This window comes from Lepidochelys kempii, chromosome 1, assembly GCF_965140265.1.
Source record: "Lepidochelys kempii isolate rLepKem1 chromosome 1, rLepKem1.hap2, whole genome shotgun sequence".
Taxonomy (NCBI): Eukaryota; Metazoa; Chordata; order Testudines; family Cheloniidae; genus Lepidochelys; species Lepidochelys kempii.
In genome coordinates this window covers 246,850,105-246,873,199 of record NC_133256.1, presented here as the reverse complement: position 1 = coordinate 246,873,199, position 23,095 = coordinate 246,850,105, and the positions used below count along the sequence as shown (strand labels likewise).

At 44.0% G+C, this 23,095-nt stretch overlaps 1 protein-coding gene across 6 annotated transcripts in view; it reads left to right on the top strand.

Annotated features, from left to right (window-relative positions):
• Positions 1-23,095, top strand: part of AGK (acylglycerol kinase) — a 62,916-nt gene that overhangs the window by 762 nt on the left and 39,059 nt on the right. For all 6 annotated transcript variants that reach the window (XR_012156046.1, XR_012156045.1, XM_073322228.1 and 3 more), the window contains exon 2: positions 3,261-3,438. Coding sequence is in view for 4 of the 6 variants with exons in the window: in XM_073322228.1 (XP_073178329.1) it covers positions 3,329-3,438 (110 nt within the window). In the remaining 2 variants the exon portion in view is untranslated. The remainder of the gene's footprint in view (positions 1-3,260; positions 3,439-23,095) is intronic.

Here is a 23,095-nt window from a genome sequence, read left to right as displayed (position 1 = left end):
GGCGCAGAGGCTGCAGGGGGAGAGAGGCTGCAGGGGGGCAGGGCAGGCATGGGGCGCAGAGGCTGCAGGGGGGCAGGGCAGGCGGGGGGAGAGAGGCTGCAGGGGGGCAGGGCAGGTGGAGGGGAGAGAGGCTGCAGGGGGCACGGCAGGCATGCATGGGGCGCAGAGGCTGCAGGGGGGCAGGGCAGGCGGGGGGAGAGAGGCTGCAGGGGGGCAGGGCAGGCATGCATGGGGCGCAGAGGCTGCAGGGGGAGAGAGGCTGCAGGGGGGCAGGGCAGGCATGGGGCGCAGAGGCTGTGGGGCGAGAGGGGAGCAGGGCTCACAGAGGCTACCGGGCGTGGGGGGCTGCAGAGGCTGCCGGGCGCGGGGGTTGGGTCTGGTAGGCTGCACAGAGGGCATTGGGCTGTTCAGTTATTTGCGTGCCTTCAGGTATAGTACTGCAGAGAGTGTCTGTCATTTGTTCTTTTTTGCACTTGATGGTGAAAACCGTGTGTGGCGAATAGGCATTGAGTGCCTGTATGTGGGGCCCTACCAAATTCATGGTCCATTTTGGTCAATTTCACGGCCATTGGATTTAAAAAATTGTAAATTTCATGATTTCAATGGTGCATCCCATGAAGTGAGCTGTAATTCAGGAAAGCTTATGCTCAAAGCAATTTGTTAGTCTCTAAGGTGCCACAAGTCCTCCTTTTCTTTTTGCGGATACAGACTAACACAGCTGCTACTCTGAAACCCTTCATGATTTCAGCTATTTAAATCTGAAATTTCACAGTGTTGTAGTTGTAGGGGTCCTGACCCAAACAGGAGTTGTGTGTATGGGCGGGGGAGGGTCGTGGTACTGCTACCCTTACTCCTGCACTGCTGCAGGTGGCAGCAGCTGCCTTCAGAGCTGGGCAGCTGGAGAGCGGTGGCTGCTGGCCGGGAGCCTAGCTCTGAAGGCAGAGCTGCCGCTGCCAGCAGCAGTGCAGAAGTAAGGATGACATGGTGTGGTATTGCCACCCTTACTTCTGCGCTGCTGCCTGCAGAGCTGGGCCCTCAGCAGCCACTACACTCCAGTCACCCAGCTCTGAAGGCAGCAGCACAGAAGTAAGGGTGGCATGGTATGGTATTGCCACCCTTACTTCTGCACTGCTGCTGGTGGGGCACTGCCTTCAGAGCTGGGCACTTGGCCAATAGTCGCCGCTCTCCGACCGCCCAGCTCTGAAGGCCATGCAGAAGTAAAGGTGGCAATACCACGACCCTCCTTAAAATAACCTTGCAATTCCCTTTCGGGTCTGGACCCCCTATCTGAGAAACGCTGGTCTCCCCCATGAAATCTGTGTGGGATAGGGTAAAAGCACACAAAAGACCGCTCTCATGTGGGGAGGCCAGATTTCAAGGTCCGTGATGTGTTTTTCATGGCTGTGAATTTGGTAGGGCCCTAGGTATATGGTATGCAGAAACAGAGAGCATTTTTATGGACCCGCCAAGGGAGGAGAGGATTTCCTTACCAGTTAGAGATGGTTAGGTGACTTTATAATAGTTTTCCTGTTGTGGAAAGCATGTTTGTTGTGCAGGCTAACTGTGCAGACGGATCTATCCCTCTATCAATAGGTGTTTTTCAGCTCTTGGTCAAAAACAACGAGGAGTCCTTGTGGCACCTTAGATGAGGTGAGTTGTAGCTCACGAAAGCTTATGCTCAAATAAATTCGTTAGTCTCTAAGGTGCTGCAAGTACTCCTTTTCTTTTTGCAGATACAGACTAACATGCCTGCTACTCTGAAACCTTAGAGACTAACAAATTTATTTGGGCATAAGCTTTCTTGGGCTAGAACCCACTTCATCAGATGCATGGAGTGGAAAATACAGGAGCAGGTATAAATACATGAAAAGATGTGAATTGCCTTACCAGGTGTGAAGTTAGTCTCACAAACAATTCAATTGACAGCAGGATACTAAGGGAGGGAAAATAACTTTTGAAGTGGTAATGAGAGTGGCCCAGACAGTTGACAAGAAGATGTGAGTAACAGTAGGGGGAAATTAGTATTGGGGAAATTAGAGTTAGGTTTTATAATGACCAACTACTCCCAGTCTTTATTCAGGCCTAATCTGATGGTGTCCAGTTTGCAAATTAATTCCAGTTCTCCAGTTTCACGTTGGAGTCTGTTTCTGAAGTTTTTTGGTTGAAGAATTGCCACTTTTAGGTCTTTTATTGAGTGGCCGGGGAGATTGAAGTGTTCTCCTACTGGTTTTTGAATGTTATGATTCGTGATGTCAGATTTGTGTCCATTTATTCTTTTGCGTAGAGACTGTCCGGTTTGGCCAATGTACATGGCAGAGGGGCATTGCTGGCACATGATGGCATATATCACATAGGTAGATGTGCAGGTGAATGAGCCCCTGATGGTGTGGCTGATGTGGTTAGGTCCTATGATGGTGTCCCTTGAATAGATATGTGGACAGAGTTTGCACTGGGGTTTGTTGCAGGGTTTGATTCCTGGGTTGGTGTTTTTGTTCTGTGGTGTGTGGTTGCTGGTGAGTATTTGCTTCAGGTTGGGGGGCTGTCTGTAAGCGAGGACTGGCCTGTCCCCCAAGGTCTGTGAGAGTCAGGGATTGTCCTTCAGGATAGGTTGTAGATCCTTGATGGTGCGCTAGAGAGGTTTTAGTTGGGGGCTGCAGGTGACAGCTAGTGATGTTCTGTTAGTTTCTTTGTTGGGCCTGTCTTGTTGTAGGTGACTTCTGGGTACCATTCTGGCTCTGTCAATCTGTTTCTTCACTTCAGCAAGTGGGTATTGTAGTTTTAAGAATGGTTGATAGAGATCCTGTAGGTGTTTGTCTCTGTCTGAGGGATTGGAGCAAATGCGGTTATATCTTAGAGCTTGGCTGTAGACAATGGACCGTGTGGTGTGGTCAGGGTGAAAGCTGGAGGCATGTAGGTAGGAATAGCGATCAGTAGGTTTCCGGTATAGGGTGGTGTTTATGTGACCATCGCTTATTAGCATTGTAGTGTCTAGGAACTGGATCTCTTGTGTGGACTGGTCCAGGCTGAGGTTGATGGTGGGGTGGAAATTGTTGAAATCTTGGTGGAATTCCTCAAGGGCCTCCTTTCAGTGCATCCAGATGATGAAGATGTCATCAATGTAGCACAAGTAGAGTAGGGGCGTAAGGGGATTAGAGCTGAGGAAGTGTCTAGTTTCCTTGAAGGGAAAGGAAGCAGGGGTTTTAGAAGCAATAATATCACAGTTGTCTCTGCTCTCATTGAATTAATCTTGTTATTATTAGCTCATCACACTGAGACTTCCAAGTTCTCATCCTCCATCCTCTGCCTGCATTGCCCCGTGAAGATAGACATGGCCAGGGTGGTCAGAATGTTTAAAACCTTCAAGACTCACTGGAAGAAAACCACAGTTGGGGTCTGCTTGCTCACCTGGGGAGGAAACTGGCTCTATGGAAAACACTGGTAATTATTACCTGCCCTTAAAGAAGTACGATAACAATGAACCTTTGTCTGTATTTTTGCTAATACCTTTTGATGTGACATGTGGATAGTAGTGTAATTGGGCAAACATCTGTAAAACTTGAGAAGGGTGGTTATAGATAGAGCTGCTTGCTTGGGATCCGTTAACAGCCTACAGGGCAATGACAAGACTGAGAGGTTTTTACATAGGCATGGTTATCCAGAGAGAAGCTGCAGTAGCTTAGCTATAGGAAGTGTACCTCTCGGGGAATTCTGCACCAAAAAATAAAACTCTCTGCACACAGTATTTTAAAATTCAGCATATTTTATTTGTCAAAATAACACAGTGTAATCACTCTGGTTTCAATTATTTTGATAATTTATTTAAACTACAATACAACGGCTGGAGAATGGGGTGGGGAAGTACTGGAGGAAATCCCCAAACCCCCTTGCCTAACAGTAATGTAGCTAGGTTTGACCCTTTATTTCTTATATTTATTAGTCAACAAATATATGCAGCCATATGCTCAGTGTTACATCATAGGCAACTGAAGAGCAAGTGAGGGCTGGGGAATCAAACCCACAATTTATATTGGCTACTGATCATCTCCAGAAAGGTCAGTAACAAACAGTTCATGGAGCACATTTTGATAGGAAATTTTACAGTACAAAACTTTAGATTCATTCTAATCACTAATGTACCATAAGCATTTATAAGGCCATACTGCCCTTTACACCACTCTGGCAATGTAATGGAGCTTTAAAATGTTTACATCTGTTTTATACTCCTGGGGGAGTTCACAAAGACAATGGAACAATTCACTAAGCAGTCAGGCTGCTGCATTCTGCTCTGCCTGAGGGGACAGCGCCTGCCCCATGCCTACCTCCTCAGAAACACCCCAAAACCCTGCTCCTCCACATCGAGCATGCTGCAATAGCAAGTGAGAGGAACAGTGTGTCTCTCTCACATACATGACTGCCCAGCTCCCACTCCCCTTCCTGGCGGTGATTTACGTCTCTACCGGACCAACCTGCCTGCACTGCTGGGTATGGGCACCTGACTGCTCTTGCAGCTTCCCTTTGCTTCCCTTTCAGAAGTAATTTTTCTGCGGGGAAGCAAAGAAATCTGTGAGGGACATGAATTCTGTGCACCACAGTGACGCAGAATTCCCCCAGGAGTATCTGATACGTCAAAAGGGATTACTTTTTAAACTTTTTTATAATGACTGGCTCTTAAAAATAATATTATTCTTAAATTTCGACACAACAGGAATGCTTGTTTTCTATTAAGACAGGTACCTTCTATGTACATGGCTCAGTTCTCTTTGAAAGTATCATACCACTTTAAAAAAATATCATTAATTCTTTGTATTCCTTTTCTTCTGACATTCTGAGAAGCACTTGTTCTTCTGGAGATACTCTCCTTCAAGCTCACCTAAGTTTTTTAAAATACATTTTTAAAGCACAGGAAGCCCTTTGGGGTTATTGGTTGCCCCTTCCATTAAGCCACATTCTTAAGAAGACTGCTGAACTTAACCTATGATTTCCAGACTCAGTCATCCAATGGCTTCTCTGTCATAAATTTGAGGTAGTTCCTACAGTACCTTAAAGAGACAGACTAGTGGAGTAGCATGGATTGCCTCGGAATTAGGCTGGAGGAGAGAGAGATTTTTCTCCTCTAAGTTGTAAAATCCAGTTGTTGTTCAAACAGCATTATAGCAATGAATAAAAATATAAGTCCTGCGCCTGCAAATAGTTCCTCTAGCACAGATTCCTGTGCCTGTGTGGATGTCAGTAGCACTCCACATGAACACAGTGATATGCCCAAGTGGATCTGATTGCACAATTAGGGTTTTCCCCATTATTTTTGTTATTAATGTAGTTCTTATGAAAGGTGCCAAATTAACAGGCCTTGGAAACTTTAGTTCTATAACAGGTACAGCATTAGCCACAGCATTTAAGCTTCCCTGCCTTGCTTTGTCTTGTGCTACCAACAGAACTGGATGGGCCACCTTCAGGAAGGATTTGGTGGTTCAGGCTTCATACTCATTCAGTTTTTGACCTCCCTACTGGTAGCTCCCTTACTAGAGTGTGGACAGGGCACTAACAGTCATTCTAACTACCTTATATGCAACTAGTGCAATTGTTATCTTCACCTGCATGTTAAAGTACTATTTTTAAGTGCCCATCAATAAGCACACATGTGATTTCAGCATCAGCACAACTTTAGTTCCCGTGATTGCATTCTAGATATGTCAGCATCTGCCATAGGCAAAATATTGTTTGCCTTTTGAAATAAGATCACCCGCTCCTCCCTCACCAATTAGAGCAACAGCATGTATAGTATAGTTTCCTCTGTTGCTCGTTTCTGTTATCTCTGGAATAAATGTTCCCCACAGGGCTCTAAATCCTGGACTGGTTTCTGAAAAGATTTAAACAGACTTAAATTTTAATCCCAATTTTTAAGATTACTGTTAACATGATTTCATTATAGTGCAAATATAGCCAAATGATTCTGAAGTGCTATTGCTTTGGGTGTTGCAATTTGCTCTATCATCTCCCTGTGTCTTTTAAATCAGTGTGACAAGGGCTTAACTGTTTTTTCCCCCTAATGTTAAAATGCTGCCAAGGCCTCAGTGGAAAACAAATCTGCTTATACTGTGTATTATATTTTTCTTATTTCTTGTTCCCGGTGCTTTTTTTCTTCTTAGGGATATCCGCATTAAATCAGAATCTTTGTTTTGAAGTGTCAGTCTGCTTTGGCGGCTTTCTTCATGCCTAACTCTTGGGGCTTAGCTGTCTTCAGGGAAGTCACACCAGCAGAAAATTTGGCCCATAGTCTTTTCTTTGTGATAGTGTAATTGGTTACTGTGGCACTGATTGATGCCATGGAGCATGATGACTTCAAGTGAGGAATAAGCAGTGACAGCAGATGAGCGGAGGTTCTGATTTCATGTACATGCCTCCAATAACCAAAAGACCAATGAAAGAGAAATGTCAACTACACGAAATTATAAGTAGAAGTGTCTCTTCTTAATAGGTTGCCTTTCACAATTTTTCTATGAGATTTCAGTGAGTCTTTGAGGCTATTCCCCCCTTTCTTTCCCCAGAAGCAGCAGAAAAGCTGACCTTTGGTTCCTATGCGAAAGCTTTGCCCACTCTCTTGGGTGCCCAAATAGAACCATATTCAAGCACTTTCTGCTGCATGGGTGTGGGGGAGGACGGCAGGCCTTGGAGAGCCCCTTGAGGGTGACTCCACACTCCCTCCTCATACAGCACAGTGGAGCAGTCCTCTGCAGCAATATTCAGGGAGGATTGTGGACAGCACAGGAATACGTGCCCAGTGGGTCAACCTATTGCATGATCCACTGGCCTTCAGAAGGAGTGATGGGCCACATTCAGTACTGCTCGTCTTGTCTTGTCATAAGAGTAGCTGACACAGAGAATTCCATTTTTCATCATGTGACTCCCCCACCCCAAGACACATCAGTCCATTTATGTGAGCTTTATTCCATTATTATTTGTATTACAGTAGCACCTAAAGGCCCATGAAAGATCATAGCCCCCCTCTGCTAGGCATGTTATCTGCGTAGCAAGACACATCCCTGCCCTGAAGAGCTTACAGTCTAAAGCAGACAAGACAGACATATGGTAGAAGGGGAAACAGAGGCACAGAGAGGGAAAATCACTGTACTGCCTTTGGTCCACATGGTGTATTCTGGAGTACTCTTTTCTACTTACTGTACAATGTGAACATTTTGCATATGGTATATTTCATGCTTTAAATTGCAACGGATTTTTGTGCAGATGGTTCCATGTAATTACCTGTAACTTAATAACTAGTTCAGTTGTTTTTGAATTCATTCTAAATAATGAAATTTAATTGAGCAATTATTTCAAGTTTTGTAGTATGTCTACAGAGAGGTGATTATGTTGGACAAAGCACAAGAGAATATACTGTGGGGAACAATACCACACAGGCAGGAGAGAATGGACTAGAAAATGCTTAATAGGTCCTTTACATCTCTAATCTATATAATCCTATTTAACTTTAATAAGGCACTGTAAAGGTTGGTAGGTCTGAGAATTTCATATAATTTTCTCCACTTTCGTCTCTTTGAAAAGTATCTGAGATTCTCCATGTCTTCGTCTCAGAATCTTTCTCTCCCCTGTAAATATAAAATATAATGCTTTGGTGGGAAAAGACAGAACAGCTAGGACTTGAAAAATGTACCTAATCCCAACACATCCTAGCCCACCTGAAAAAATACATGTTGGCACACCCTGCTGAAATTAAAACGAATAAAACAGTTATGCACTATTTATTGTGTGCTGATGGATTACAATAAATTGTCATTCACCTTTCTACATATGTTTTAATATTTTGACTTGCTATCTCTTCCCCTGCTTCCCTCCCCCTCCCCCCCTCCCCCCCTTAAATGCCTTCATTTCTTTCTGGGCTTCAATCCACAGTATTGCTTTCAGAGCATTCGAAAACTACGAGATTTTCTTAGAAATCATGAGATTTTAAAAACACTAAATTTGGAGTCTCTTTGGTTGCCTTTGGAGTTTTCAGCATTTAGGGCTCATGTTTTACATTTTTGCTACAACCATGAGAGCTAGAAGCTTAATTTTTTTTTTTTAAATGAAAGCTGAGATTCTCACATAGTCATGTCTCCAGGAATTGAGCTATAATGAAGAATCACAAGATTCACAATAAAATCATGAGAATTAGAAACACTAATTCTGCATTTTCTCTTCTATAATCATGCTTTATCTTTCCTTATGTTGTTTTCAGCATCTTTTTTTCTCTTTCTTCTTCCTCCAATCCCTTTATATCTTTTTCCCTACATTATGTTCATTACCTCCTTCCCCATATTTTCAGTCTCCTTTCTTCCACTCTAAAAATCTCCCTCTACCATACTTCCCTTTTCTAACTTACTTTATTGGTCTCTCACCTGGCCACTCCCACATACATTAAACCATCACCTCACAACCACAAAATACTTGAAAATTTTGCTAGATTCCTGAAAGCCAGAGGACTAAACCCACTAGCCAAAAATTGATCTGAAAAATAATGGGGATGGGCTGTTATTCAGGAGCAACATCCAGCTGAGAAGCCACGTGGTCCTTCCACTAGTGGTGGGGAGTCCTAGTAGAGTCCTGTCTGTAGACCCTGTTCACCTAGACCACCTTTCTTATTTGTCTCCCTTCCTATCACAGACCCTCCTAGCTGCTGCCACCGTGGGCTGGGGGTGGAGATGTCACTGTACTATAAAGAACTATTTAAATAGAATGTTGTGAGATTTGTTTTTAAAAAATCCTGTTTTAAACATGCCTCCCCCGCTCCCCTATTTATGTGTAGAAGGGTCTCTTGGACAGGCCAAAGAGCCACTCTCTGTGGGGGCACCTGCTTGTTTACTGTCAATTTTGACTCCACCATGCTTTTCCTGGCAAACACACTTCCTCAGGATCTGGGGAAGGGGCCTGCATCATCAAGGAAACAGTGAAACTGACTATAAACAAAGAGTGTCAAAAACACAACACAAATAAACAGGAAAAAATAGAGGGGAGTTTAAAAAAACCCCTCTAATCTCTTTCGGTTTCAGTAATGTTGGAGATTACTTGTAACAAAAGTAGGCACAATATTTTCATATGGAAGTGTGATTTTTTTTCAGGTTGATGCCCCTTTAACCTCCCTGTGTTTTAAGTTTTCCTGTCTACAAAGTGGAAATAACACTTTCCTACCTGATGTGGTTTTTGTGAAGATGATTAATTCATTTGCAAAGTGCTTTGAGTTCCTTGGGTGGAAGATGAAACATAACTGTGAAGTGTTGTTGTTTATCTCAAAACAGTATTTCTTGTGGTTGAAAACAAGGCTTGACATAGAGATCTTTCTGGATCTCTGTGGAGCGCTATTGCTGGGGCAGGAGACAGAGAAGCCAAAAGATGAGTGAATTATTTATGTGCGTATTTAGTTTAATATTTTTTTCCCATCCCTTGTCAGAATGCCAGATTTTTGTGGAAAGAAAAGATGGATATTCCTAGGAGTATCTTGAGCCTGTTGGGACAGTAAATACCCCTTTAAAATACCCCTTTGCTTAAAACTTGTCTGTTGTTTTTTTATTATTATTATTACTTATTAGGCATTGTTTATGGTTTCCTTGTTATAATCCATTCTGGCTTAGAACTGGCTTGTTTTATCTTTAGTGTGTTCTGATTTTGAAGTATGTTGTTAAAAATAGAGAGCTCCAGGTCCATCTATAGGGCTGTATAAATACAATAGAAAGGAATGCTAATCCTTAGGAAACTAGCTAACCTCTCCCAGATGGACATCATATGGGAATGGTCTGATTTCCAGGATTTCCCCATAAACCTCTAGGGGCCGCTTTCCCTAGGGAGGAGGATGTGTCTTGTGGCTTCTGAGGAGCAGAGACAGGTCAGGATCCTTGTCTATAGTTATTCCTCCACTGATGGAATGTGCTGCAGGGTCTGGGCTGTCAGACTGTGGCAGCATGTTTTCATGCACCCTTGGTGACGTACTGGTTACACTGGGGAGCACTAGAGGTGCGTTTAGCCCCAAGTACCTGGTGCGCGAGGCAACACTTGAAGCGCTTAATAAACTGAGTGTAGATTATGTTGCCTGTGAGGTTTGCCGTTGTTGACATCTGAGGCTAAATTACTATGCGTGAGGTGTACTTGACTAGACTTATATCTATCCTTTTAGAACAGCTTAAAGGTTTAGTGAAGTCTTGTGCTTCTGTTTCTGGCACTGCTGGAGTGTCTGACGAAAGGGTTTACTTTAGCTGACATCAATTCATATTAGCCTCTGACATCCTGGAATTAGCTGTCTGAGGCTTTGCTTGTTCATTTGTACTGCTGAAGGAAGGTTTTTTGCTCCCTTTGGCTTTTCCATCCTCTCCTCAAGACTTCGCAGGAAGAAGCTCGTTTAGTTTTTGCCATTTCAAAGTTCATCCCTTTTTGGGTTCAGATGCTGTGATTGTAGCTTTCATTTGAGCTATTTAAAGTAACGACCTCTCCAGCAAATGAATGGCAAACCAGCCAAAGCCATCCTAGATTTGCTTAGGGACAGAAGAACTCTGGAGTAGCTGCTTTTGGCCACATCCTCCCTTCAGATACACATGTGGCTCTCACTGACTTTACTGAGAGCTGCACATGCATATCTAAGGCAAGAATTTTGCACTTGATCTTCATAATTTCTCCATAGTTGCACCCCTTTCCCATGGGAAAATTTGTTAGTGTCCTATAGTGGATGGACCCCAGAACCTACCTTTGGGTATGAAGAAAATGCCCCTTCTGTCCTACAGCTGGTAACAGGAAAGAGAGAGTAGAGCATGGTAACTCGCCACCATGCTAATCAGATGGCAGAGGCTTGTGGTAGCTCAGTATGAAGGTCAAAGAGCTGGTATCTCAGCCTGGCTGTGGCAGACACTATTTTTAAATGCAGCATTTGCCCCAGGGAGTGACAGTGAGTCATTGCACTAGCCTTTCACCTTCAGACACGTTAGTTCACATCCTGATTGATTTAGGTCACAAGTGAAAATGAGTTTGGCATGGGAGGTCCCATATTCTAGAGTGGTGGATGGTATCGCCTTGAGAGAGGCACTGAACTGGAATAGCTGAGGTATTGCAGGTAAAAAGTAAAATAGGCAAGAAAGATGTGAGAGATGAACGGGAAGTGGGATAATTTGTACCATACCTGACTGGGCTGTGCCTGACTATAGCCCTAGTGCTATTATTACAAAACTCTAATTTCTCATAAAATACAAATGCTTAAAAAACTCCAAGTTCTTGCATTCAGGATAGAGGCTGTTCCAGCAGCACAGGAAAAGGAAAGGTAGAATACCATCCTGCTGCATGTGAGTATGTTTCCATTGACCTTCCCTGGAATTATGCCAGTTTACACTTGGGTTTCCTTTTGTCCTGTGTATATATTGTCTGGTGTATCATATTAAAGGATGTGCTCAAGATGCAAGGCGAAAGCTTAAGGTAAGCTTTGTGTGCATGCAGCTATGTGACAATACTACACTTTTGTTGAAAGTCAAATAGAGGTTTACTTGAGACTTTTGTTACAAAATCAAGGTGATAGAGTTGAATTATCTTTGGAAATGGGGAGAGGACAGGATAGATAACCTCATCTGGTTATGTCACTGCATGGTTATTGGCTGGAACTACAGTAGAGTCATTTCAGAGGATCAAAGAGACTCTGTGACTTGGTGGCCTAAGTGGTTATGATCTCTAAAATCCTAAAAGTTTGGAACCCCCTGGTGACAGATTGCTTCTTCTTACATTCTGTCTCAGCGGTTAGATGTAATGAGTTGGTATTGGAACTCTCCAAGACTGGCAACGGGGTCTGAATTGAACAACCTTGTTGGCACAGTGCACAAATCATCTCTTTGAATGTGAGCGGGTGCCTTGTCCAACCTGCTCTACAGACATACTCCACGCAATATGTGAAGTCCAAACTCTGCCCCATCACTCACAAAGAAAACAACAATTTATAACATAAAAGTCAGTTCAAACTTTCTACCCAGTTTTGGCTACTTCTCAAAATACTTCTCGGCTTACACCCCAGGACCTCTCCTCCACACTTCCCATATATCCAGGTGGCATAATGAGTCACCTGCTTAAGTGAGTTCTGCCAAATTACGTTTGCTAAATTCTTTCCTATCACGATCGGCACCTGCTTAACAAAGTGGGTGTTTCAGGCAAATGCTGCCAGCCTGTTACAGTGATGCTTTTGATAGACTCTTGAATCATAATTGACAGGGTGGGCCTTTATATTTATTGTGTCAAAGTGGTGGGCACCGTGTATAAATATCTGTTTTAAATAAGTGATGCATTTTCACCTTCCATGTGTGGCAAACAAGGAGTTGACTTTCACCACAGAAATATTGGCTAGGTTCACAGGGCTTTGGCTCTCATTGCCAGTAAACTAAGTGTCATTGGTAGCATTAATTTGATTGCTGCACTTTATGTCCCTGCCAGATGATAACTCGGTTTGTCACTTTTTTGAAGGTTCCATCCTGAGCAGCTGCTGCAGCTTTTTTGATATTAACTTCATTAAAAACATTGAGCATAAATGCAAAGTCTGGGGAAGCTGATTCAGACTGAGCATCTGATGTTCACATCCTCCCAAAGCCAAGCTTGTAATAGAAATACTAATGTTCTGGTCGTGACAAGTGGCACGGATGCTGTAGTTATATCAGGAAAAGCCAAAGTCCTCTTTGATATAACGAACATCTTTTAGGAGCTGCTGTTGTGGTAGTTTAGTTAAGTGCTGAACCTGTGCTTGGTGCTATACAAAAGACAAAGGAAGATGTAATACTCCCCTTGGGTGATTTTTGAGTAAAATATTGTCCTTGATTCTCAGTCCTGGCTGAGGAAACTCAGTACTGAAACCAGGGGGAGAGAGCACCTCTGTATGTTCAGGGTTCTGGAGGTATGCGTTAGAGGAGCCCCAAGGGATATTCTAATGTACGCTGTGCTGCAACAGCTCTCAGTGGTCTGGCATGGCAGCCCAGAATAGCTAGAGTGCAATGGACTCTGGCCACGTGTCCTTTCTTCCTGTGACATGCCTCTGTGCTGGGGGGAGGAAGGGGAGGATGCCATACAGCTGTTCTGCTGGGTCTGTGTCACTGGAGGTGTTTCCAGATGGCAGGTTCTAGAATCAGGGCCACTATCTTTATGTTCAACACTATGTAACAAAAGACCAAAACTAATTTACAGAAGCAACAAATAGTATTTTCCCATGTGGGTTCTTCACATAAAATCCCCTCCTGCCCTGTCCACCCTTCTGAGGCTCTGCACCATTGTGACCTTTCTTACTGGAGAATCCGACGGGATTCTTCAAAGAGCTTCACTCTGGGCTCTGTCAATGGAGTCGGTTGATGAGGCACCCGTTCCCCTTTTTTTCTTCTCCCTTCACTTTCGCAGCATAACCTAGCTAGGCCAGTTGTGAGCAATGTAATGGTTAATTTCGACATCAGCACTGCATAAACCAGCAGATGCTGTACTTTACGTTTGTTTTGCTGTAAGGCATAAGCTGTGTCTGTAAGCCTCGAGGGAAAGACCAGGGTAGAAATTCCTTCATGGTTTACCTGTGGATATCACCATAGTTACAGGAAATGTCTGTGCACTCTTTCAGGCAATATGATAGATCAGTCAGCTGGTAAATATGTAACTTCTCTCTGCCTCTTTCTTCTCCTTATCAGAGTGTTACATTAACTGTTTCATTACTTTACTATCTGGTGCTGGTAAATAAAATACAGAAAGCAGTACAAAATGTCCCATATTTAACTAATCATTCTTTACTAGCCAGCATTTCAAACATCCATGGTCTGATAACCCAGTATGGACAGAGACTGAATCATGTTTTATGGACAGAAGGCTGAAAGGTTACCAGTTTATCTGCTGTTTTTTGAGCAGTATGGTTCAAACTATGACAAACTTTATCTGTAGAAGCCCTCAAAAACCTATTTTTCAGCGCTTTGGTTTCACCATATGGAATGAGTAAAGGCAGATGAATTACGGAGGAAAAGTACTGGTACTTCTCTGAGCTTTTGTTTTCTTTTTTAACAGGGAGGGTAATTAACCATTGGAACAATTTACCAAGGATCCATAGGGATAGACTAAATTTTTAAAGAAATTAAAACTAGAGCACAAGATAGCAGCTACCTTGGAAGAAGTACTGGCTCATAACCTCACTCCACTTTGACCCTAGAAAATAAGGGGTAGCACCAACCATGTGGTGAAAACAATTAGGGAGGGGGATAGCTCAGTGGTTTGAGCATTGGCCTGCTAAACCCAGGGTTGTGAATTCAATCCCTGAGGGGGCCATTTAGGGATCTGGGGCAAAAATTGGGGATTGGTCCTGCTTTGAGCAGGGGGTTGGACTCTATGATCTCCTGAGGTCCCTTCCAACCCTGATATTCTATGACTTAAATAAACATATACTGAATCTAAAAATTAACAGAGAAGGAAATGAATGAAAAACCACCAGTGGCAGCAGTTCCTGTGTTTGGAAGTGTCATGTGCATGCTCTGGTGGGGCTATTTAGCATATCTGTGACTTGACAGCTTACTGTAGACAACCTGCACCTGGAAGTTGGTATGAGCACTGCAGACTTTATGGAATATCCTGGTTTAAACTTGCAGTTTGTGTAAATTGGTCCATGGGATTATTTCTGTATTGCCCACATTCACCATATCTGGCCTTGAATACAAATATTAAAGAGAGCATGATGGGACGTCCTGCTTGGGGTTCCCATAGGGTGACCAGATGTTCCGATTTTACAGGGACAGTCCTGATATTTGGTGCTTTTGCTTATATAGGCACCTATTACCCCCCACATCCTGTCCCGATTTTTCACATTTGCTATCTGGTCACCCTAGGTTCCCAGAATTGTAAGCCACTGTGTTACCCCTCTCAGCCTCAGCAAGTGAGAGCTTTGCTGTTGCTAAGCTGTGTGTCAGCTTCCTGATACACCAGCTTGTCTGCCTTGCCAACAAACTATTCAGATGGGTGACCAGATGACAAGAACAAAATATCAGGACACATGGGGGGGTGGGCAGCACAGGCTCATCCACCCACCCACCAGGGCCGGCTCTAGGTTTTTTGCCTCCCCAAGCGAAGAAAAAAAAAAAAAGCCGGAGTGCTGCCGAAGCAAAATATTGGGACGCAGGACAAACAACTGAATAGTGGGACAATCCCGATTTTTATCGAGACGTCTGGTTACCCTATATTCAGGACACTGTCAATCCAAATCTTGCCTTGCAGGTAACAATCAGTGAACTCCAGAGTTCCCCAAGACTTCTCCTTGCAGTGTCTGGTCCTTCTCACTGGACGCTCACAGAAGTTATTAAGTTTGCTGCCTCCAAAGAGACAGAACACATACCAGTTAGTTTAGCTGAAGACTCACACTTTGCTATAATACACAGCACAGAGATGGTTTTGTAATAAAGCAAGAATAAGTTTATTAATAATGAACAGAAGTTTAAGTGATGGTAAGACTATAAAAACAGATATAGTTACATACAAAACAAAACATGCTTTCTAGTGACTAAAAGTCAATTTCTGCAAGTTGTTATCTTTGTCTAGAGAGACAAAGATATTACTCCCCACCTTCACAGGCTCAGAGGGCACTGAACCCTGAGTCCCCTCAGTGATGGATAACCAAAGTGTTTTGTCCCCCTTATGTTATACAAGTCTCTTGTCTCTGCTTCAAGAGTCATGAAGGCTTCCTTTTGTGCAGATTCTGCACCGCAGATGTGATTGTTAAATGGTCTTCTCCCCAGCTCCTTTAGCTGGATGACTTTGTTTACCTTGTATGTAAATGTACTTCCATTGTCCTCTGCTTGTAACCAAGCTGGTCAGACAGATAAATATATGTTCCTTTGTGTAGGGCAGGCTGGGTTTTATGCTCTGTCTCCCAAACACATTTTAAGAACATATTTCCCGCACACATGTAACTCTCTACATGCTAACCATACATACATCACACAATAATATTAATCACCAGTGTGTCCCTGGCTTTCATAATATACCTTACTCAATATACTTTTATAGTATAATATTGTATATATTCAGTTGATTCAATTGCTTGTTCTATGGGGTTCAGGCCTTCTGTTCCCCCCGTAGGGTGTCCGGACCCTGATTGTCACACATGAATGTTCAAATAATATGGCCTTAAAAACTAGACCATACGCATCTGTTGACAAAGAACTCCCTATCTGTTAATAAGGTACTATCTTCTCCTGAGTTGAAAATTGGTTTAGATGGATTCAACTTGCTCTATATCCTCAAATCCATCAAACGCAGGCTTTGGTGGATCACAAGAGACAGTGAATTTTAAAGTAGAGGTTCTCCACCAATAATGGACTGCTGCCTCACTCTAGGAGGCCAGCATTGGGTATGAACAACAAGAGCATGCCATCCGATAACTGCTGTAGGACATAGGGGAGAATAGGTATTGGAGATAGCCTAGTCCAAACCATAATTTGCTTACTCACCTGAGCCCAGAAGGTTGAAGATGGGGCTGAAGTATCTAATCAGTGGTGCAGTATGGACTTACTAATTATTAATAATTTCATGGTTTGCTATTTGGAATTAGCCGTGAGGGTTCTGTTACCCTGGCACTCAGTATAGCAAATGTAGGGAAATATTTGACATGCAATCCATTTGAGAGCTGGAATTGCTTTAACTATTATTCCGTAGTAAAATTACTGCAATTAGTCACAAATCTGTCACTTCTGGAAGTAATGTTCCTGTTTTTTAATACAAATGATGTATTTCTTTAGTTTTAAAGAGTAAACATTAGGTTAAAGGAATGCTGCTGTCTCTGAGGAAAACTTTGATTAATATTCCAATTAGGCACTATTTGGAGGATATATTATATGCTTTCTCTCTTGTTTTAGTCTTCCTTTTGTCTTTTTATTATTACTAAGGGTATTTCCATGGCTTTTGTGTTGCTAAGTCAATTTATTTGTTCCCCTAATTTATTCCTCGCCTGAAATCACCATTCCTCTGCTTTTGTGGTATCACGATTGTCTGCTACAGTAACCAGTGGTGATGTAACAAAGAGCAGACTATCTGATTCCGAGTGAGGGGAACAGCCTAAGATTGTGAAATTGTATGAATCAATGATCCTGCTTTAATCTAAATTTCTTTAACAAGGTGTCATGTTCTGGAGTGCAACCTAGACCAGTAGTAGGTTGTGTCACTGTCACCATCTGTCCTGTAGCCCTGGGTGTCTTAAAATGCTGTGCTGCTATAGCTCCCTGTCTGGACGCTTCCAACCAGCAGACAAACATGCTGCTGTCTGAGTGTCTCTGTGGTGTGCAGGTCTGGTTCAGCCCTCTGATACCAGCAGCCTGCCTACAACACAACTGCCCCAGCCTGGCTTCCAGCAGCCTCAGTTATGACTTGCTGAGTGACCCCAGCACACCCCCAGTCCTGAATTTCCCCTGAACTGTCTACTCTGAATGTTCAGCACTCTCCTGGAGCATTCAGAGGAGTGATAAGGTCCATTGCTCCTTCAAAGAGACAAACGCACAGCGGTTTGTTGCTTTAGCTGGAGTTAACAATTGCTTTGGTTCAAACACAAAACTGGGTTGGTTAGGATTAAAAGTTAAAGAAGTTTATTAAGAAGAAGAGAGTGGTTCTAAGTGAATTCAAGTTCAAGGGATAAAGACAAAAAATGGTTACAAGAAAATAAAAGTAAAATACACTTTCCAGTGGCCAAGACTTAACTCAGCGCAGGGCTTTGGAACTTGTGCTTTGGCTCCGCTTCAGCTCCAGGCAAAAACCTGCAGCTCCACTGCTCCACAGCTGCTCCGCGCTCCAGCTCCGGACTCTGCTTCAAAGCCCTGACTCAACGAGCTACAGCCTTGGTTCAAGTTAAATTTCTTACTAGTCTTTTTCTTCCCAGCCGTGCCTGACTTTCAGTCAGGACCTTCCTCAAAAGTGAAAAGCTGCTATTTTCTCTTGTAGGTGAAAGATCTTTGCCTAAGCAGGTTTCTCACCTATGTTCAGTTTCCAGAAACTTCTTGGTTAAAGGACCCATATTTCTTAACTTGCAAGAACTCTCGTCCCTTTGTCTGTCCATTGATGAAATGTCAAGATGGTGTCTTCTCTCTCCTTGTGTCTTCCCAATCTTCCTGGTTTGTCCCCAGACTCATGATCAATTCATGCTATTCTTCCCTGCTTCCAGACATCCCATCCCCCTGCTGATTCATATGTAAATGGGGCTTCCATTGTTTTTGGTCACACTGCTTAATTTAATTGGAGACAGGTAAATGGCTGCCCTTTCTCCTGTCTGTGAGAGAACCTGTTTCACCCTGTGTTTGGTCACAGATGTTACTTAATGGTATTATGCTTTATCCATATTTCTTCATATGGTGTAAATACATACATTTCACAATTATATTAATCACCAGTATGTCATGAACTTTCATGAAAGGTCTTACTTGACACACTTTTATAATACAATAATATTGTATTCCATCAGTTGATTCAGTTACTTATCACTGCAGGTTCAGACTCTCCCAAGATGTTATCTCCCCAGCTTCCTAGGTTGATGGCTTTGCTTAGCTTTTAAGTAAATGTGCCTTCATTGTCTCTGCCTGATGACCAGCAAATAGAGGCCTTTGTCTTGCCAAACACATTTTAAGAACATAATTCTAGCATATGCATAACTCTTTATACACACCTGTACATACATGACACAAGAATATTAACGATCAGTAAGTTGTTAGTTGTCCCACAATATGTTACATGCCACCTTTTTGGGTATATATCATGACAACAGGGTGATATGTATAGTAAGTATGTCAGGCCTGACAAGAGTTGCTGACACAGTTCAGGGACTCCAGAAGTGGGCTGCCCTGTCCTGCAGGTGCTTTTTCCCTCGCTGCCCCCAGTCCCATCCAGTGAGTATTTGTTTTGATATTATTTTCAATTTATTATACACTCACTACAGATTTTACATTTTTACTGTGCTAGAGATTTTTTTGTGTTGACAATGACTTAGCTTCAAAAATTTTCAAGGGAATGCTGGGGATGCTTTTGGTGCTCGGAAGAAAGGTGTGGGAGGTGGTTTTGGTATCTAAGAGGCAGTTGGGGCTTTTGGTACTATGGAAGGCAATACATCGTCTCCCCTTCTTTTGGGTAAGGGCAGAAGTGACTACTTCAGGAGACGGGGGTTTGAATTCTTTTTTTTCTTTGAGGAGTGTCCCTGTGGTGCTCCAATTTAGGTGTCTCGGCACCGTGCGCTTCTAGCCAGATACTTGTGGTAGTAGGTTTCAGAGTAACAGCCATGTTAGTCTGTATTCGCAAAAAGAAAAGGAGGACTTGTGGCACCTTAGAGACTAACCAGTTTATTAGAGCATAAGCTTTCGTGAGCTACAGCTCACTTCCTCAGATGCATATCGTGGAAACTGCAGCAGGCTTTATATATACACAGAGAATATGAAACAATACCTATTCCCACCCCACTGTCCTGCTGGTAATAGCTTATCTAAAGTGATTTCCAGCACAAATCCAGGTTTTCTCACCCTCCACCCCCCCACACAAATTCACTCTCCTGCTGGTGATAGCCCATCCAAAGTGACAACTCTTTACACAATGTGCATGACAATCAAGCTGGGCTATTTCCTGCATAAATCCAGGTTCTCACATCCCCCCCACCCCCATACACACACAAACTCACTCTCCTGCTGGTAATAGCTCATCCAAACTGACCACTCTTCAAGTTAAAATCCAAGTTAAACCAGAACATCTGGGGGGGGGGGGGTAGGAAAAAACAAGAGGAAACAGGCTACCTTGCATAATGACTTAGCCACTCCAAGTCTCTATTTAAGCCTAAATTAATAGTATCCAATTTGCAAATGAATTCCAATTCAGCAGTTTCTCGCTGGAGTCTGGATTTGAAGTTTTTTTGTTTTAAGATAGCGACCTTCATGTCTGTGATCGCGTGACCAGAGAGATTGAAGTGTTCTCCGACTGGTTTATGAATGTTATAATTCTTGACATCTGATTTGTGTCCATTTATTCTTTTACGTAGAGACTGTCCAGTTTGACCAATGTACATGGCAGAGGGGCATTGCTGGCACATGATGGCATATATCACATTGGTGGATGTGCAGGTGAACGAGCCTCTGATAGTGTGGCTGATGTTATTAGGCCCTGTGGTGGTGTCCCCTGAATAGATATGTGGGCACAGTTGGCAACGGGCTTTGTTGCAAGGATAAGTTCCTGGGTTAGTGGTTCTGTTGTGTGGTATGTGGTTGTTGGTGAGTATTTGCTTCAGGTTGCGGGGCTGTCTGTAGGCAAGGACTGGCCTGTCTCCCAAGATTTGTGAGAGTGTTGGGTCATCCTTTAGGATAGGTTGTAGATCCTTAATAATGCGTTGGAGGGGTTTTAGTTGGGGGCTGAAGGTGACGGCTAGTGGCGTTCTGTTATTTTCTTTGTTAGGCCTGTCCTGTAGTAGGTAACTTCTGGGAACTCTTCTGGCTCTATCAATCTGTTTCTTTACTTCTGCAGGTGGGTATTGTAGTTGTAAGAAAGCTTGACAGAGATCTTGTAGGTGTTTGTCTCTGTCTGAGGGGTTGGAGCAAATGCGGTTGTATCGCAGAGCTTGGCTGTAGACGATGGATCGTGTGGTGTGGTCAGGGTGAAAGCTGGAGGCATGCAGGTAGGAATAGCGGTCAGTAGGTTTCCGGTATAGGGTGGTGTTTATGTGACCATTGTTTATTAGCACTGTAGTGTCCAGGAAGTGGATCTCTTGTGTGGACTGGACCAGGCTGAGGTTGGTGGTGGGATGGAAATTGTTGAAATCATGGTGGAATTCCTCAAGGGCTTCTTTTCCATGGGTCCAGATGATGAAGATGTCATCAATATAGCGCAAGTAGAGTAAGGGCTTTAGGGGACGAGAGCTGAGGAAGCGTTGTTCTAAATCAGCCATAAAAATGTTGGCATACTGTGGGGCCATGCGGGTACCCATAGCAGTGCCGCTGATCTGAAGGTATACATTGTCCCCAAATGTGAAGTAGTTATGGGTAAGGACAAAGTCACAAAGTTCAGCCACCAGGTTAGCCGTGACATTATCGGGGATAGTGTTCTTGACGGCTTGTAGTCCATCTTCGTGTGGAATGTTGGTGTAGAGGGCTTCTACATCCATAGTGGCCAGGATGGTGTTATCAGGAAGATCACCGATGGATTGTAGTTTCCTCAGGAAGTCAGTGGTGTCTCAAAGGTAGCTGGGAGTGCTGGTAGCGTAGGGCCTGAGGAGGGAGTCTACATAGCCAGACAATCCTGCTGTCAGGGTGCCAATGCCTGAGATGATGGGGCGCCCAGGATTTCCAGGTTTATGGATCTTGGGTAGTAGATAGAATATCCCAGGTCGGGGTTCCAGGGGTGTGTCTGTGCGGATTTGATCTTGTGCTTTTTCAGGAAGTTTCTTGAGCAAATGCTGTAGTTGCTTTTGGTAACTCTCAGTGGGATCATAGGGTAATGGCTTGTAGAAACTCGTGTTGGAGAGCTGCCGAGCAGCCTCTTGTTCATATTCCGACCTATTCATGACGACAACAGCACCTCCTTTGTCAGCCTTTTTGATTTGTGTGGGGGGGTGGAGGGTGAGAAAACCTGGATTTGTGCTGGAAATCACTTTAGATAAGCTATTACCAGCAGGACAGTGGGGTGGGAATAGGTATTGTTTCATATTCTCTGTGTATATATAAAGCCTGCTGCAGTTTCCACGATATGCATCTGAGGAAGTGAGCTGTAGCTCAGGAAAGCTTATGCTCTAATAAATTGGTTAGTCTCTAAGGTGCCACAAGTCCTCCTTTTCTTTTTGTGGTAGTAGTGTCCCGGCTGGCTGCGCATGTGTGGCAGCCGTCTCTCACCGCTCCAAGTGGCTATCCCATGAGCACAGCCAACCGCCACCCAGTTCCTTCACTACCGCTCTTGGTTTTGGTCGGAATGACAGCAGCGCCCTTATCTACTCTCATATTTCTTTAATCTCTGCCCTTTTCTCATGTCTGTTAATTTTCCTCATTGTTTATCTCTCTGTTCATTTTTCTTTTAGTTTTCATATTTAAAAAGAAAAAAAAAATCCCAGTTTTCTTCCCGCCTCAGGCGAGCAGTCGCTGAAGAAGCATTAGACTGGGACTATTACCATTCTTCATTCAGCTAGCCTCTCAGACATGCCTGGCTCTCCCAGGTTTCAAGCACTGTTTGACCTACAGACTCTCAATACCAGTGACAGATGGCCACTTGCAGTGAGTCCGTTGCCTGGGGGAGACACACACTACCCAAAAGTGTCTCCACTGCCAGAAACTCACAGCATGGACAAGAAAGGTCAGGGACTGCAAATTGAAACTTTTAATGATTGAGAGATCCGTCTGACCCCGAGTCCAGGACACCGACAGCACCCAGAGCGCCGGACCGCGAGGCACCGGGACCATCCGGTACCGAGACCCTGTGCAGTCTCATTCTCATAGCAGCAAAACTAAGCCTCTTAGCTCGGCACGAAGGGAACAGAAACCTCAGGCACAGAGCAGCGCTGTGGCGCCACGTGCTACAACAATAAAATACGACAAGTCTGCAGCACTGACAACGCACCCTCTGGTTCCCAGCCTGAGCTTGCCTGCACTTGGCACTGAGTCTCCCTGTCCCGCAGCAGTTTGTCAGTCATGTGGACGTACTCATTGCTTCCACCCTGGGATCTCCGCTCTTTGGCGCTGATGGCACCCGGCCACGTCAGGGCCAAGCTTTATCACCACACCTCTGGCTCGGCCCCTCCTCTCTCCAGTGATGAAGAGGAGGAACTGGAGACAGGAGTGGGCACATATCATCACCCCATTCCTAAACCTGAGCCCACTTGGCCACAGGGCGTGGGTTGGCAACCCCCACGTGGGTGCCCCCTCCCATGGCCTTCCCACTGCAGTGGGCATACCGGGACCCGTGGGCCTTATACAGAGCCCAAAACACCCAGCCATTCAATCCAGCTAGGTCCAGGACACAGGGATCGCCTCCGCCATCTGCTCCAGCTTCACCAGAACTGCTGGAAGAGGAAGCTGAAGAATCTGTGGCAGGCTGAAGGTGACACCCTCCCACCTACCCACATCCTGACTTTGTCTTC